Genomic DNA, 14,614 nt, shown 5'->3' with positions numbered 1-14,614 from the left:
ATGCATTCCCCAATCCTTGATCTGCTTTTTGAAGCGAGACACTTGTCCCTATGACATAAAAGTAGCACTTTTCTAATATCTCCACTTCATTGCATTGTCTTCCTTCATGTCTCTGTATTGTCTCATCTTATACTGAGGATGGATAAGCCCATATTAACAACAAAATTGTCTTTGTGGACTTGTTCCCATATCCAGTCTGTGACATTTTGGAATCCTCTAGGAATTTGTATGTAAATAGTCAAAATACAACTTTTCACCCACAAGTATGCCTTTTGTGTATCAGTTATAAGGACCACTTACACAAGATTGACATGAATCAACTAGACCAAAAATTAGGTATTATACTACTGAAACATGGGTCTAGGGGGTCAGATACAAGGCTCATTGAAAAATGGAGGGTATATCCAAGGAATTGGGGTTTTTTGTGGAAATATTTGTTTCAAAAAGTAGAGGTACCCATGAAACCCTATTTCTAATCAAAACAAAGCTCTTCTATACGGGGATGCACTTCCCTCTTGGTGTGGTTCAGACTGGCAAGAAGATCTACAAAGATATTTGGTGGTGTTGATTGAAAAGAACATGAAACTGGACTTGACAACTACCAGGTGGATACTTCTAGGCATTAGGATTCTGCACATATTCATAACACTCTATCAATTACCCAAATGGCAGAAGCTATGATTCTTCCCAAGGTGATATGATCATAAAAAAAAATTGTCATATGATTCTTAAGCCAGCTTGATTTAACTTGTCTTTTACATTTTTTCTTAACTTGCTTTGGGGATCAATCATGGTGGACCTAACATAAGAGACCCTCAACCTTTCATTGGTATTATGAGGTGGTTCCAAAACCCCATCACTACCTTCAAGTTCACTTCCCATTCCCAACTTTGAAACTGGTGGGTGTTGGGTTTGGCCACAATCAATCATCTGAGACGAGATTTGTGCCTCAGATGAATTACAAGAAAATTGAAATTATAAAACTAAAACGTAAATGCTTGATGATTGAATTATCTTGGACCGAGTCAAATTTGCTACTTTTTTTCTCAAATTAGTCTTATGCTGCACGTGTCCAGCATCTAGATTTATTCATTCAGTCCTCGACACATCGGGTCTCCTCGTCTTCTTCTCAATCAAATTTTATAGAGATTCCATAATAAATTCTCACCATTCTAGTCACAGTAGAAGGGGAGGGTGCTCATGGAGAAGAGTAGAGAAGGGGGCACCTGAGGAGAAGCTTACATGTGACTGTTGCTAAGGACAGAGAGTCATTTCATACTAAATATATTTTTCATAAAAAACCCTCTCACTATAAATATATGACATTCAGTGAACCTTACATGTGGGACACTCTATAAAAGCCTTGTAAGTAACTATAGTAACCCAATAAATCCTTACTGTTGAATACAATTAATTAATTATATCTAAATATATCTTAATTAACCTTGGATAAATTTAACTAAATTTAAGGGTCAAGTTTCAAACATGGGATGTGGCAATCTAACCCCAAAAAGTGTTCCATAAGATACAAAAGAGATAATCAGCTTTTTAATGGAACATCTAGCCATTAAGTATTATACAAGTATAATCCCTTGTCTGTGTGACAATTCTAGAATGACAAGGGATGGTTAATTCTCAAATCCTCATTGTCAAGCCTTTTTTTATATTTTCACTGTATTTTCCAAGGAATTAATGCATCGCCTCCTTTGAGTCCACATATTTTCATATTAAGGGTTTAAGATCTCATCTCGACCATAAGAATCATGGTCATGGATTTGTTTCTGTATCCGAGCTAGGATTATTTGGAGTCCCCTGATTATATGGTCGGTGATTCCACGTAGTTGCCATTGACATGTTAGCCACTTATTAGACCTCCTAGTTGTGAGGTTAGAAGCTGGTAGCCATTTCAGAAGGCGTGATGGGGGATGTGGCCTAGGCAGCCCATGCCTAGTCACCTTTTTTGTCTAATGGGGTTTTGATAATAAATAAATATAGTATTTTTTAGAATAAATAAATGCATTAATAGGGGATATTTTTTAGAATAAATATACTACTTAGAATTCAACAAATGGGATAAATGCCTAATCTAATTTAAATATCATTTCTACGATTTTTTATAATTCAGAAGTGAACACTAATCTGGTGAAATTATCATTGAGCACATTCAAATTTATAATTGAAATACAGATTCCAATTGGTATTAGTTTGTAATTTATTATTTGTCAATATAGGAGTTTCAGATGAGGGTTATAATTCCTTGGTTATCAGTAAAATTTGTGTTCACTATAGGAGTTTCTGATGCTAATAATGCTGAAAAGCTTCTTCACTCATAAAATGTCAATAATTTCACAATATATTGCAGTATATAAACATAGAGAGAGAGGAAACAGTATATGTTTGGTTTTAATTAAGTGAAGGAAAACCTAAATGGCTGAATTAAGTATTTGAATATTGCTATATTTTTAAGTTGTCAGCAAATAACTGGGGTCTAGGTGTATCTAGCTTTATCTATAGAACTTGCTATTAGGCATGGAAACGGACAAGGAATTTAGACAGGTTTGGGATAATCTCTAACATTGTATTTTTGTCTTCCGTTGAGGAGCCTTTTCCATAAACCTTGATCTTTGCTAAAATTGATATTGGATGGATAGATAAATAGGAAGATAGGTACATGGATAAGAAGAACAGCCATGAGAAGAATGATTAAAGCATTGTATATACACTTTTCTTGCACAAGAACAAATCCTAGAGATTAGAACTACCCACCTTGTAAAATGATGGTTTGTCCACTACAAAATGGGCTGAGAGAAAGAAAACTTGTTTTTACAAGATTGGTAAGTCCCTCTCCATTGACACAAAAGGAAAATGAGACTCTTCCAATGGACAGGTTGTTTGGAGTTGATGTGGCATTTCATGCAGCAAATAACCCTCATTGCATTTAGCATAGCCATCAGAGTACATCAAACAGTTAAATCCTTCCAATTTGTCCTCTGAGACTGCTGCTATCAGAGTTGGAAAGAGACATTTTCCTGCAAAACATTCGACCAATGGTGTCCCACTTCTACCCTAAACATGTATCTCTCTCCATCTCCTCCCAAAACTACCCATTCATCTATGAACATCACAAGATTTATGCAGATTTTTGCGGCAAAGGTTTATCCCAAACCCCTGCAACATGCTTGCGATCAGGTCTATCCGCTATCGGAGGCATGCCCATGTAGGAGAAAGCTGCCCCGCCCACAAACTGAGCCGTTTGAAGGAGCTGCTGTTGCTCACCTCTAACGGCTAGATTTTTGAACTGCAAATTGGGGCCTGCAAAAGCCATTTGGGATTGAAGGTTTGGTTTTCCCAATACCGAGGCTTTGGTGGTGCTTGAACTTGTTGGAGAGTTTTTTGCAGTACAAACACTCTGAGCAGCTGAAGATGTTGGCAAAACTCCGGGTCTAGGAGAATTTTCCCAGAGGCCAAAAGGGAACCCGGGGATGGCACTTGTAAAATTATTCATCTGTGGTTGAGCAGAGACCTTTCCGCCATTAATTGGACCATCAAGTTTGTCAGGCAATGATTTCGCATTATCAGTGTGTGGAAGCAGTTGGCTTTTCTCGTTATGTGCTGGCCCATTAGATGAGATGCCAAAACCATGACTTCCACTGGGATGTCGAACTGCCTCTGGTCTGATGTTTTGAAGCGGCTGATGGAGAGGGATCTTGTTCCTCTTTGATTTTGGGCCGTCGGATGCAGACTCATGAAGCATTGGACGGTGATGGAACATATGAGAGCCATAGAATGCCGGGTTGAGAAAGGCCATCTGTTGGGGATGATTGCTCGGACGGAAAGAAGGAACAGGAAATCTGTAGTTGTTATTCTGGAGAAGAACGTACTGCGCTTCCCCCTGTAAGGCAGGGCCACGCTGAAAAGAGAAAATACAACAAATATGACATTTTTTTCATGAAAGAAAGACACCAATTAATGCACCAGCGCGAAGCATCATACTGAAACAGAAAATATGATAAATTTCTGATTTTTCCCGAGGAAGAAAGATATCCATTGATGAAAGATGATAAACTTCTGATTTTTCGACGGACGAAAGATACCCATTAATGAAAGATGAAAAATATCTGATTTTCCCACGGAAGAAAGATACCCATTGATGAAAGATGATAAAATCCTCCTTTTCCCATGAATGAATGTCATCTATTGATGAAAGATGATAAATTTCTGATTTTTCCTATGAAAAAAAGATAAACATGGATGGAGAAATGCGTACCATCATACTGTTTGCGGACCCGGCCAGAACAGGATGCTGAGGGAGCTGCTGCTTCTTCTGCGTAGCCTCTGCCAGAGAGTTGAAGTTGAGGTTATAAGCGTTGGCAGCCGCCATAGGCCAGAAGGGACTCATCTGAGCGATATGCTGGTGAAAGAATATGTTCTGTGCGATATAGCGGTGAATGGCGCAACGCTTCATGCGAATCTTCTGAAATGGAGATTTCAGGAAATCGTTGATTGACGAGGCAGAAGACTGAAATTGAGTACAAATAAATAAAAATAAAATGACTTAGGTTGAGGAAAGAAGCACCTGGACTGGTAAGTTGGAAGAACCAGACCCTTCTACGGGCCCATTGGGCTGCTGAGCGATATGGGCCATGTACCTGAATGAGCAGAAAAGAGAGTGGCAAGGTTTTACGTCAATTCTAGAGTTTTTCTAACTATCAATTATCTAAGTATTTATCCATCTTATAGATAAAATCAGACGAGATATTATTAGAATTCTCACCCAAATTGGGGACCTGCCGGCCACCTAGCAGCAACCATCGGTATAGGCAAGGCGCCACACAGTGCAGCTAAAACAAATAAAGTATGGCTAAATTTGAGGCATTCTCAACAAAAATTAGATTCGAGATTAAGAAGTAGTACGTGTTTTTTCTGAAGCAGGTTCTGGTTTTGAATTGTTTTCATCTTCATTCTCTTTAAAAGTATCCAACTCTGCCACATCGGAAGAATTCTTACGGACTGAAACCTGAGAATCATGTTCTTCAACCGCCCTCTTGCTTTCAGAGCCTCTGAATTGGGTTTTGCAGGCGTCCATTATTTTCTCCTGGAGAAGAAATATGTTATTGCAGAAACTGCACATGGTCGGATTAAGCATATATAAAAAACCGTGTATATGACTCAGGATTTCCATATGTGGGGCAGGAAAGTGATGAACCTGGGAGAAATTACCCATAGATACCCTTCTTGGAGTGACCTGCATCAACAGAATCTAGTTAAGCGCCGCCAAGGCCTTGATATAGAAAAGAAAGACCACAAAAAAGCGCAAATGAAGAGAAACCATTGAATCAGTGTCGAGCTTCTCCTCTGTGTCATCAGTAGCTAAGTCTCTGTCAGAAACAAAGCAGACAAAGAAAGAACGATGAGATAAAAAGAAGAGTTCTCCTTTTGAATAATGGTTGAAGGAGGATGATGAATAGACCATCTTCATCATTATTGTCATTGTCACCCACTAACATCACTGCCATTATAAGTGATTAGGTATGGATGACGATATAGTCATTGTCATCGTCATCCCAGCTTTGTACAAATGCCAATGACAAGGACTCATCATCAGTGTAACACGACGGCAGACAAATGACGAGGACGATGACGAGTTGTCGTCTGAAGAGCTGAGACAAAGTAAGTCAAATTTAGAGTGAAAAAATTATATCATATCATCATCCTCTCATCCTCGTTGTTCGCCTGCCTTAATGATGATAATGATGAAAAAGACTAGTCCTTTTCAACCTTGATGCAGACGAATGATGAGTCATCATCGTCCTCATCTGTTGTGACATCAAACTCAAGTTGATCAATTCAATCCTCACCGTTTGACTCCAGATTCAGGTAATTTGGTGATAAAGTCATCAGAGATAGGGTGCTTCTTTTCTTCCAACCTCTTGCCTTTCAAGCCAGATGCGTATACAGACTCCCCCTTCATTGATAGATCATGGAGATCCCTTAACTTCATTCCTTGGTCAATGGAATTTTCTCCACTCTCTGATTGCATGAAATTTGATTTCATCGGTGATTGCAATTCTGCCATTCTCTGATCACATTCAGTTGCCTTGAAATTGGAGCCATCTTCCAGCTTCTTGCCCTCAACATTGATGTGTTTATCCTCATCATTGTTAAGTTTCTTGCTTGAATCCTGTTCTAGATTGGCCTGGAACTGCTTGGTAAGCCCAAATAACACCTCAGCCACCTCAATTTCAATCTCCTGGATCGAAGATGGGGACTTGGACAATTTCGTCGTCTTAGGTTTGTTCCTGCCAAGCTTCTTCTGCATCAATCGAGACATCAACTAAATTTCAAGTCGAGAAACGAAGGAGTGAACTGAGTAATCAAGAAAATACCTTTTTCTTTCGGATTGAAGCATCAGAAGGAGTCTGTTGAGAAGTCGACGCTCGTTTCGCGTGAGCTAGAGATTCAAGCGGGATAATTTTCATTAGAAATCGAGAGTACTCGAATTTCTAGAAAAGAGGAATTTTTTTCAGTACATTACCAGATCGAGCCTTCCTTGGAATCGAAACCCCGATCATCTCATCGGTCGTTTTCCATGCAATAGTCTCTCCAAATCGATCGTTCTTGGTCACCCGAGACCGTCTTTCCTTCAATCCCATTCCCTCATCTTCTACTGCGAAGCAGATAATCGCAAAAAATCATGATAAATCCGCGAAAAAAAATCAAAACCCATGGAAGAAAATTACAAACACAAACCAGAGAAATCCTTCTTCCTCTCCATGAAATCTCATCAGATCATCATTCTCAGCATCTTCAATCTTACCTTCTCCAAATCTGCGAGAAATCCACAAATCTCTCTATCTCTCTCTCCCTCTCTCTCTCTAAACCATCTTCAGCCCCGCTTTCTTCCCTATGCCATCCATATCTCCCTTTCACCATTAACGGACGGTCAGGATCGCCTCTTCTCTCTTACTTTTCAGATCTCCGCCGTTCGATTTTTCTTAATCTGACGGATGTCATCAGCCGGAGCCAGCGTGGCGGCATTTCACCCGTCCGATGACTTCGGGCTGCGGATGGTGAGCCACGTGTACGTCTCATATAAAAAGAGATGACGTGGCAAGTTCTGGTGGGAGATTTTTTATTTCTCAGGTTTTAAACGGACGGTTCAGATTGAGTTTTAATCCACAAAACAAGGTGAACCGTTGGATCTGAGAGTTGCTTCAACGCGTGGACTCATCTACTCAGGTAGGGAACAGATAAAGCCGGTCGTGCGACGGCCATTGGTCGACGCGGAATGCGTTTTTAGCCCTTACTCTTTCTTTTTTTACAAGTTTACTTGGGATATTGAAAGTTTTGGTGATTACGGGGGTAAAGAGTAAATGTTCGCCCGCTTACACGTGTCCGTTAATTGACCTTTCCGCTTCGCGTGGCTATGCGGGCCCCACGAAGTAAAGGATGAACGCGTGGCAGACACTCTGTCCGACGTGGAGGCAATCTGTGGGCCCCACTTTCTGGACACCACTGATGGAGCACCTTTTGCTGTAATAGTAAAAAGTTAAGGGGCTCAGATTTAATTTATATTAGTGGAGTTTCAAAATTTAATTGAAGGGAAAGAGAGAAAGTTGACCTTAAAAAAATAAGGGTTAATATCACGGTACAGCCCAAACTAGGCCGAAAGTCTGCGAGCTAACCTTAGCTTTTTTTTTGGTACGGTATATCCCAAACTCACTAAGTCGTCTGTGATATATCCTGGTGATGACGTGGAGTCCATCGTGGCTGCCAGGTGGATCTCCGGCCAGATTTTGACCTGGCGGAACCCACCTGGCAGCCACGTGGGATTCCACGTCATCACCGGCATATGTCGACCTGCCAAGGGTTTTCTGATAAGAGAGAGAGGGGCATTCTAGAGAGAGAGAGAGGCGGCCTAGAGAGAGAGAAGGAGAGAGAGGTTATAGAGAGAGAAAGAGAGGTGTTCTAGAGAGAGAGGCATTTTGTAGAGAGAGAAAGGGAGAGAGAGGTGCTCTAGAGAGACCCGACCTCTCTCTCTCTATAGAAAGAGAGGTGTTCTAGAGAGAGAGGCATTCTGCCGGACTTCAGTCGGGTCTCTCTCCCTTTCTCTCTCTAAAAAATGCCTCTCTCTCTAGAACACCTCTCTTTCTCTCTCTAGAACCTCTCTCTCTCTAGGCTGCCTCTCTCTCTTATCAGAAAACCCTTGGCAGGTCGACATATCCTGGTGATGACGTGGAATCCAGCGTGGCTGCCAGGTGGGTTCTGCCAGGTCAAAATCTGGCCGGAGATCCACTTGGCAGCCACAATGGACTCCACGTCATCACCAGGATATATCGCAGACGACTTAGTGAGTTTGGGATATACCGTACCAAAAAAAAGCTAAGGTTAGCTCGCAGACTTTCGACCTAGTTTGGGCTGTACCGCGATATTAACCCAAAAAATCAGGGTTAATTGCACGAAATGTCCCAAATTTTTTCAAAAATCTGAGATATATCCCAAACTATTTTTTTGGCATGGTATATCCTAAACTCTCTAAGTAGACTCCGACATATCTCGGTTATGACGTGGAATCCGTCGTGGCTGCCAGGTGGATTTCCGGCCAGATTTTGACATGGGCGGAATCCACCTGGCAGGCACGATGGATTTCACGTCATAATCGGGATTAGCCCTTTTCTCTCTCTATCCTTGATCAAACCTAGTTGAGAGAGAGAGAGAGCGAGAGAGGGAGGCGTTCTAGAGAGAGAGATGTTCTAGAGAGAGAGGCATTCAATGTCAATATTTTTTTTGATAAGAGAGAGAGAGAGGCGTTCTAGAGAGAGAGGCATTCTAGAGAGAGAGGCATTCTAGAGAGAGAGAGGCATCCTAGAGAGAGAGAACGTCTCTCTCTAGAACATCTCTATCTAGAACGCCTCTCTCTCGCTCTCTCGCTCTAGTACGTCTCTCTCTCTCTAGAATGTCTCTCTCTCTTATCGAAAAACAAATATCGACATTGAACGCCTCTCTCTCTCTAGAACATCTCTCTCTCTCGCTCTCTCTCTAGAATGCCTCTCTCTCTCGCTCTCTCTCTCTCAACTAGGTTTGATCGAGGATAGAGAGAGAAAAGGGCTAATCCCGGTTATGACGTGGAATCCATCGTGCCTGCCAGGTGGATTCCGCCCAGGTCAAAATCTAGCCGGAAATCATAACCGGGATATGTCGGAGTCTACTTAGAGAGTTTAGGATATACCGTGCCAAAAAAATAGTTTGGGATATATCTCAGATTTTTGAAAAAGCTTGGGACATTTCGTGCTATTAACCCAAAAAATAAGGGCCCATACCAAAATATTGAGTTCTTTGGCTTTCAATGATAGCTTCAAATCATGTTTCATGCAATGGAAGATAATCAGAGCACAATTGATCAATAAAAACTAAACAATCTACTGACCTTACGAAAATGAAAGGTTTGGCAAATAAGAGTGAATTATTCTTAATGTTTATAAGGTTCCTTTTGAGATAAACCAAAAAATTTTGGAAGGGACTGAATCATAAGATGATCTATCTTAAAATTTGACCCTTCGGCAATCAGCATGCTAATTTTGGCAAGTGGTTCCTACCCTAGTGGAGTTGAATACTCATTCAATCTTCATCTTCTATTTATCAGCCCTACACTTTTTTATCGCACAATCTTCAATATCACCACTAGTGTCTCTATCATTAGAGGTTTTCCCTCGTTCAGCTTCATTTCCTAAATCATGTTGTCTAAGTGGTCTCCCTAAAGTTAATTTTTAAAAATATGAACAATGATACTTCTACCAAAACATAAAGAACCTAAAAAAAAATGCATACCCATTTCAAGAGTTTTCCTTAGATTTTTGGGGCTGATTTACTCTCGATATAGGTAAATGAAATAAAATAACACCTAATAAAGAGAGTAAAAATCTCTAATAGCGATCGTTCCCCAGCAACGGCCCCAATTGATAAACTCAAATTTACTGTTAAAATTATGAGGTGGTTGATTGAAATTTTAATCAATAAAGTTTATAAATCAATTAAGCTGAAACAATTCTAGCTAGTGGATGAGTACGGGTCATCTCCACAAGGAATGGATCTTAGGGATTTCACTATCTATACACGGTGATTCGGGTAGGATGAGATACTAATTATTTAACTAAGGCGTGATTGTATGTAAGAAGAGAAATATGTGAGATGATGTGGATAGGAAGAATGAGATTAGGCGAAGACGTAAGGGAAGGATGGTGGATGCAGGAGATTAGTGGGAATGTAGATGGAGGAAGATAGTGGTTAGGGCTTATGATTTAACAAGTGAACAGATCCTAATGACATAGATGATGTGCAACATAGATGATAGATGGTGATGGACAATGGTGGATGGTAATTGATAACACATAAATTATTGCGTTATTTCTGTGAAATTTACATATGTTTATGCATTAAAAAAATTGTAAATGTGTGTTATCCACCTTTAAATGATTCAATCAAATTTTTAGAGTGATATTCTGATTTTATTGGATTTAATGTTGTTTTTAAGGATTTTCCCGACATCATATTCTTAAAGAAATTAAATTTCTGATTAGAAAGATATTGTTTATGAATTTCTTGACCTTATATTTATGGAGATATGAATTTACTAAATCAATATATATACTTATTATATGTTTATGACTCAGTATTATTTTTATAATGAATTATTAATGTATTTTTACTTTAAAAATGCACCCCACCACATGTCACCATTCGATTCATCGAATGACGACCAATCAAAAGCATCCACAATAATTAGTTGCCCTAATCATTGCAAAAAGATCCCATTATGGCATCGCAAATCGAGATGCCATGATGCCCCAATAATTATCTGACATTTTTATATTTTATTCGCAGGAGACGATGTGGACCAATAGTTAAAATAGAGAGATTTAAATCGCAATAAATGTGATTTGTATACTGAGAAGAAAAAATAAAAAAAGATACAAAAAAGTAAAAAAATTGTGGAAGTACACATGGCGTGCACGTGTACCACCGCAATTGATTAAACGCTGGCAAAGTACAGAGATGTAAATGCTGATGTGCCATGCAGAAATGAGTGCCACATCAAGCAATTATAGGGGAATATTCCCCCTTTTCTGACATGGTGCGCGGCAATGCACAGAAGCATTTAATATTGATATTTAATTCTTGGTTTTTTGTTTCTCTTTTTCTTTAGTATAGATACATGTGGCGCTTTTGGAGGCGATCAGAGAAGATGAGGTAATCGTACCAATCATTAAATGGTTGATGATAAGACATTTCGCTCATCAACAGAAAACAAGGAAGTGTTAGTGCCAATGATGAGGATTGCTCCAACTTCAAAGTTTGATATCTAAGAATCCAAAAGCCCGATTGAGCTGAAACTGAGAATGCTTTGTCTTCAACCCCTCTTTCCATCCTCTGATCTATAATCCTTGTCAAATTAATCCTTGAACTTGCCTCCCGCCCACTCATGTGGGTTGATTAAAAGCTAGTGAGTTTCTGAGATCCATCAAGCTTGTTCTTAGTGTTCTCGTCTGTAAGAAGAGGTAATAGAGAAGAGGGGGAGTGTAAAAGCACTAGAAAATTACTGTAATCGGGCCTTAGGTTGTTCCTTCTCGATGTCATCATTAGCTTAGATTTATTTCACTGTCGCGTTCACCATCACATCACCTCCATACAATCTTTAATCACATTTTACTACCTTCACGTTACCATCTTGTCCTTAAATTACTCATCGTTTACCTTATATGACTCGCTCTTGTTATTCTTCGTGTTATCGTCACTTCATCATCACACTCACTCGATCTCCACAAATCTTAATTATAGTATTAATTATCACGATCTCACCTTAAATTTTCTCATCTCTTGACTTCGTATTTTATACATATCTAATATTATCACAATAATCATTATTTTAAGAATATTGAATCCTTAATCATTGTTTCCTATGGAGATGATTCGTACTCATCACTAGCTAAAATTACTAAGCAAAGGTTGAATTTTTTATTGAATAATATCAAAATTACTGATGAAAAATTAAAGCCCTGATTTTTTAGCTTATCAGCGATGAGAAAGATGGTATTTATCTAACTAGTGAAAGTAATGGAGAAAAACTAATGTAAGGCAAGAAACTAACCTTAGATCCCTACGTTCCACCAAGATCAGGGTGATTTCCAGATCCAGATCAACCTTTTCTCTTTTCTCTTGACCTTCTCCAAGCACCTAAGACACCAAGAAAACTCTTGATGGACCTTCAAAACCCCATTCTTTTTCAGTCTGCCTCTCTAGGAGGGAGTGAGTTTAAAGATTATTGTATTCTCCCTCTCTAGGAGGGAGGGAGTGAGTGAACTTAGACAATTCCTAGTTGTTGATTTAATCCAAAATTTTATCTCTCCTCATCCTTTTCAGCAATGTCACGTTGTTGTTAAGGCATTCGTCTTTAGCATTACATTAAATGCCATGATTGGCTTGGATCCATCTGCATCATTCTTGATCGATGGCTCATGTTGCGCCACGTCCCTTCAAGAAAAAGGCAAAGGTAATATAACATTATATTATTATATATAATAATACTAATTTAACTAGGATGGTATGAATATGACGTGGTCTACCTATCTCAAGAATGAGATAGAGAGAATACAATAGACTCAGTTATTGTTTCTACATCTTAAGCTCTTCCTTATTGTTATTTAGGGGTATCTAGCCAGAGGTTATGATGAGCCTAACTAAGGTTGTATGAATGTCCCCAAATAAAAATACTTGGAAAACTAAGAAAATGAAAAATGTTGGTGAAACTCCTCTGTCATCTGTTGGGTTCTATAGGCCTTGAGATGGATGAACAGAACAAAAATGATCCGCAGCGGAAGACTTTTGTGAATCAAACGGCATCGACAAAAATATTAAAAAGAAGTACCTTTTCACAGATCGCATCCGTGATTTCTTCAATCCCGGAGCGAGACGAATTGAGCTGCTCAAGTGTGCAGCCTCTAGACGTATCCACGCGGTCCTCGGCGCGTCGGATCTCCTCCTTCTCGTTGACAAGCCCCGTTCTTTCTCCGTCGACGTTGTTACGTCGTCCCGATCACATCAGGGATGGAGAGGGGGTGTGGGGAGAGTGGAGAAGAAGGGGAAAGGCCCCTGAACAATTATAGCCTGGGTGAATTTCATTCAGGGCCTTCCCCTATTTATACTAAGTGGGTATTTTTCATAAAAACCCCCAAAACTTAAGTATATCTTCCAACGTCCAAAAGACCATTTGCGTGTGACCCTCTAGGCCCATGTATCAGTCTAGTTAACGACTCCAATGGCCCAATAACCTTTATTGGCCTTCCAAATTAATTAACTATATCATCATATAGATTAATTAACGTCAAATCGATTTAACCCAATTGATAGGTCGAGACTCTGACACGTGGGGTGCCAAGCTACACCTCGTGTCGTAGAAGATACAAAGGAGTATGTATCAACTCACTCATGGAACCTGTTCGTCATCAGTTATCGTGTACGTATAATCCCTCATCCACTTGACACCCCTTGGACGACTTAGGGTATGGTCAAATGTCAAACCCTAATCAATCATCCGAGTTAGTACTGATGCATTCGAAAATCATCGAAGAACTCTTCTCCGATATTTCACTGCCTTGGCCAAGGACTTCATCACATCGTCTTCCTTGAGCTGTCACCTCTTATACCGAGGGTGGACGATCTCATCTTGACCACTTAATTGCCTTCGTGTACTTCTTGATGCACCCGAACTAAGACCGTTTAGAATCCCATGATTAGAGACTTGTTGGCCATAGACAAAGTACAACCGTCCGTCCACAAGACGTCTTTGGTGTCTCAGGTCTAAGGACCACTTACACAACCATGACGTGAATTCACCTGATTGATAGTTCGGTATAATACCATTCAGGGATTTGTACGGATCAATTCACTTAACTCTTTCCACTAAAGAGCACCCACTATCTATCCTTAGTGTCTCCACACTAATGGCTACGGGACCGGCCATACTCATCATATGAGTGAGGCTAGATAGTGATATTCTATCCTGATACTTCGATGTCCTTCTCGTGTATCCTTTGAATACAAATGTTTAGAACACATGCTTAAAGACTAGTGATCTTCGTATTATAATCGCAGTATAATTCACTAAGTCTGATCATGTATTCATGGACTTCATTATAAGCATCACACGTGCACTATAATGAATATGTTGTATTAATGAACATGGAACAAGATGTGGAATGTGTGATTGGCTTGCCGACTACATATATTTTGATCATATAGGACATGGTTAGTAACATATCATAAATATCACAGTTATTTATGTGCATGAAAGTAGTCATCCAATGCATGTATGACTTTTATAGTTTGAACCATATGAAGTTATTTATCCTGCTTTGCATAATTCGTGATATTAATAAAAATCTTTGAACTTATCTAAACCTATTAACTGATGGTTGACTTGGCATAATCCACTTTCAACATTAATCAAAACAAACACTAGGGAATTTTTTTTAAATGCGCTAACCCTTAATCTTCAATTCATCACAAATAAATTAAACACAATTAATAGGTTGAGTTTCCACCACATGGAGGTCGAAGA

General features: G+C 39.5%; 1 protein-coding gene across 4 annotated transcripts; it reads right to left on the bottom strand.

Moving 5' to 3' along the window:
* Positions 1 to 2,678: 2,678 nt before the first annotated feature.
* Positions 2,679 to 6,910, bottom strand: LOC144711780 (uncharacterized). 4 transcript variants are annotated; one of them, XM_078585825.1, is made up of 11 exons: positions 6,751 to 6,910; positions 6,536 to 6,667; positions 6,387 to 6,451; positions 5,859 to 6,313; positions 5,330 to 5,378; positions 5,207 to 5,245; positions 4,915 to 5,095; positions 4,775 to 4,841; positions 4,577 to 4,649; positions 4,268 to 4,474; positions 2,679 to 3,910 (listed from the first exon to the last, which is right to left on the bottom strand). In XM_078585825.1, the coding sequence occupies exons 1-11, from the start codon at positions 6,773 to 6,775 to the stop codon at positions 3,131 to 3,133; spliced, it is 2,073 nt and encodes a 690-aa protein (XP_078441951.1). In that variant the 5' UTR covers positions 6,776 to 6,910; the 3' UTR covers positions 2,679 to 3,130. The 4 variants fall into 4 exon arrangements, with proteins under 4 accessions (XP_078441951.1, XP_078441953.1, XP_078441952.1 ...); XM_078585827.1 differs by having other exon boundaries at positions 5,859 to 6,310; XM_078585826.1 differs by having other exon boundaries at positions 6,536 to 6,664; positions 6,751 to 6,906.
* Between the last annotated feature and the right edge of the window lie 7,704 nt (positions 6,911 to 14,614).

The sequence above is a fragment of the Wolffia australiana genome, chromosome 14, assembly GCF_029677425.1.
Source record: "Wolffia australiana isolate 7733 chromosome 14, ASM2967742v1".
Classification (NCBI taxonomy): domain Eukaryota; kingdom Viridiplantae; phylum Streptophyta; class Magnoliopsida; order Alismatales; family Araceae; genus Wolffia; species Wolffia australiana.
The sequence above is the reverse complement of the archived record's forward strand: the minus strand, read 5'-3'. Positions and strand labels throughout refer to the sequence as shown.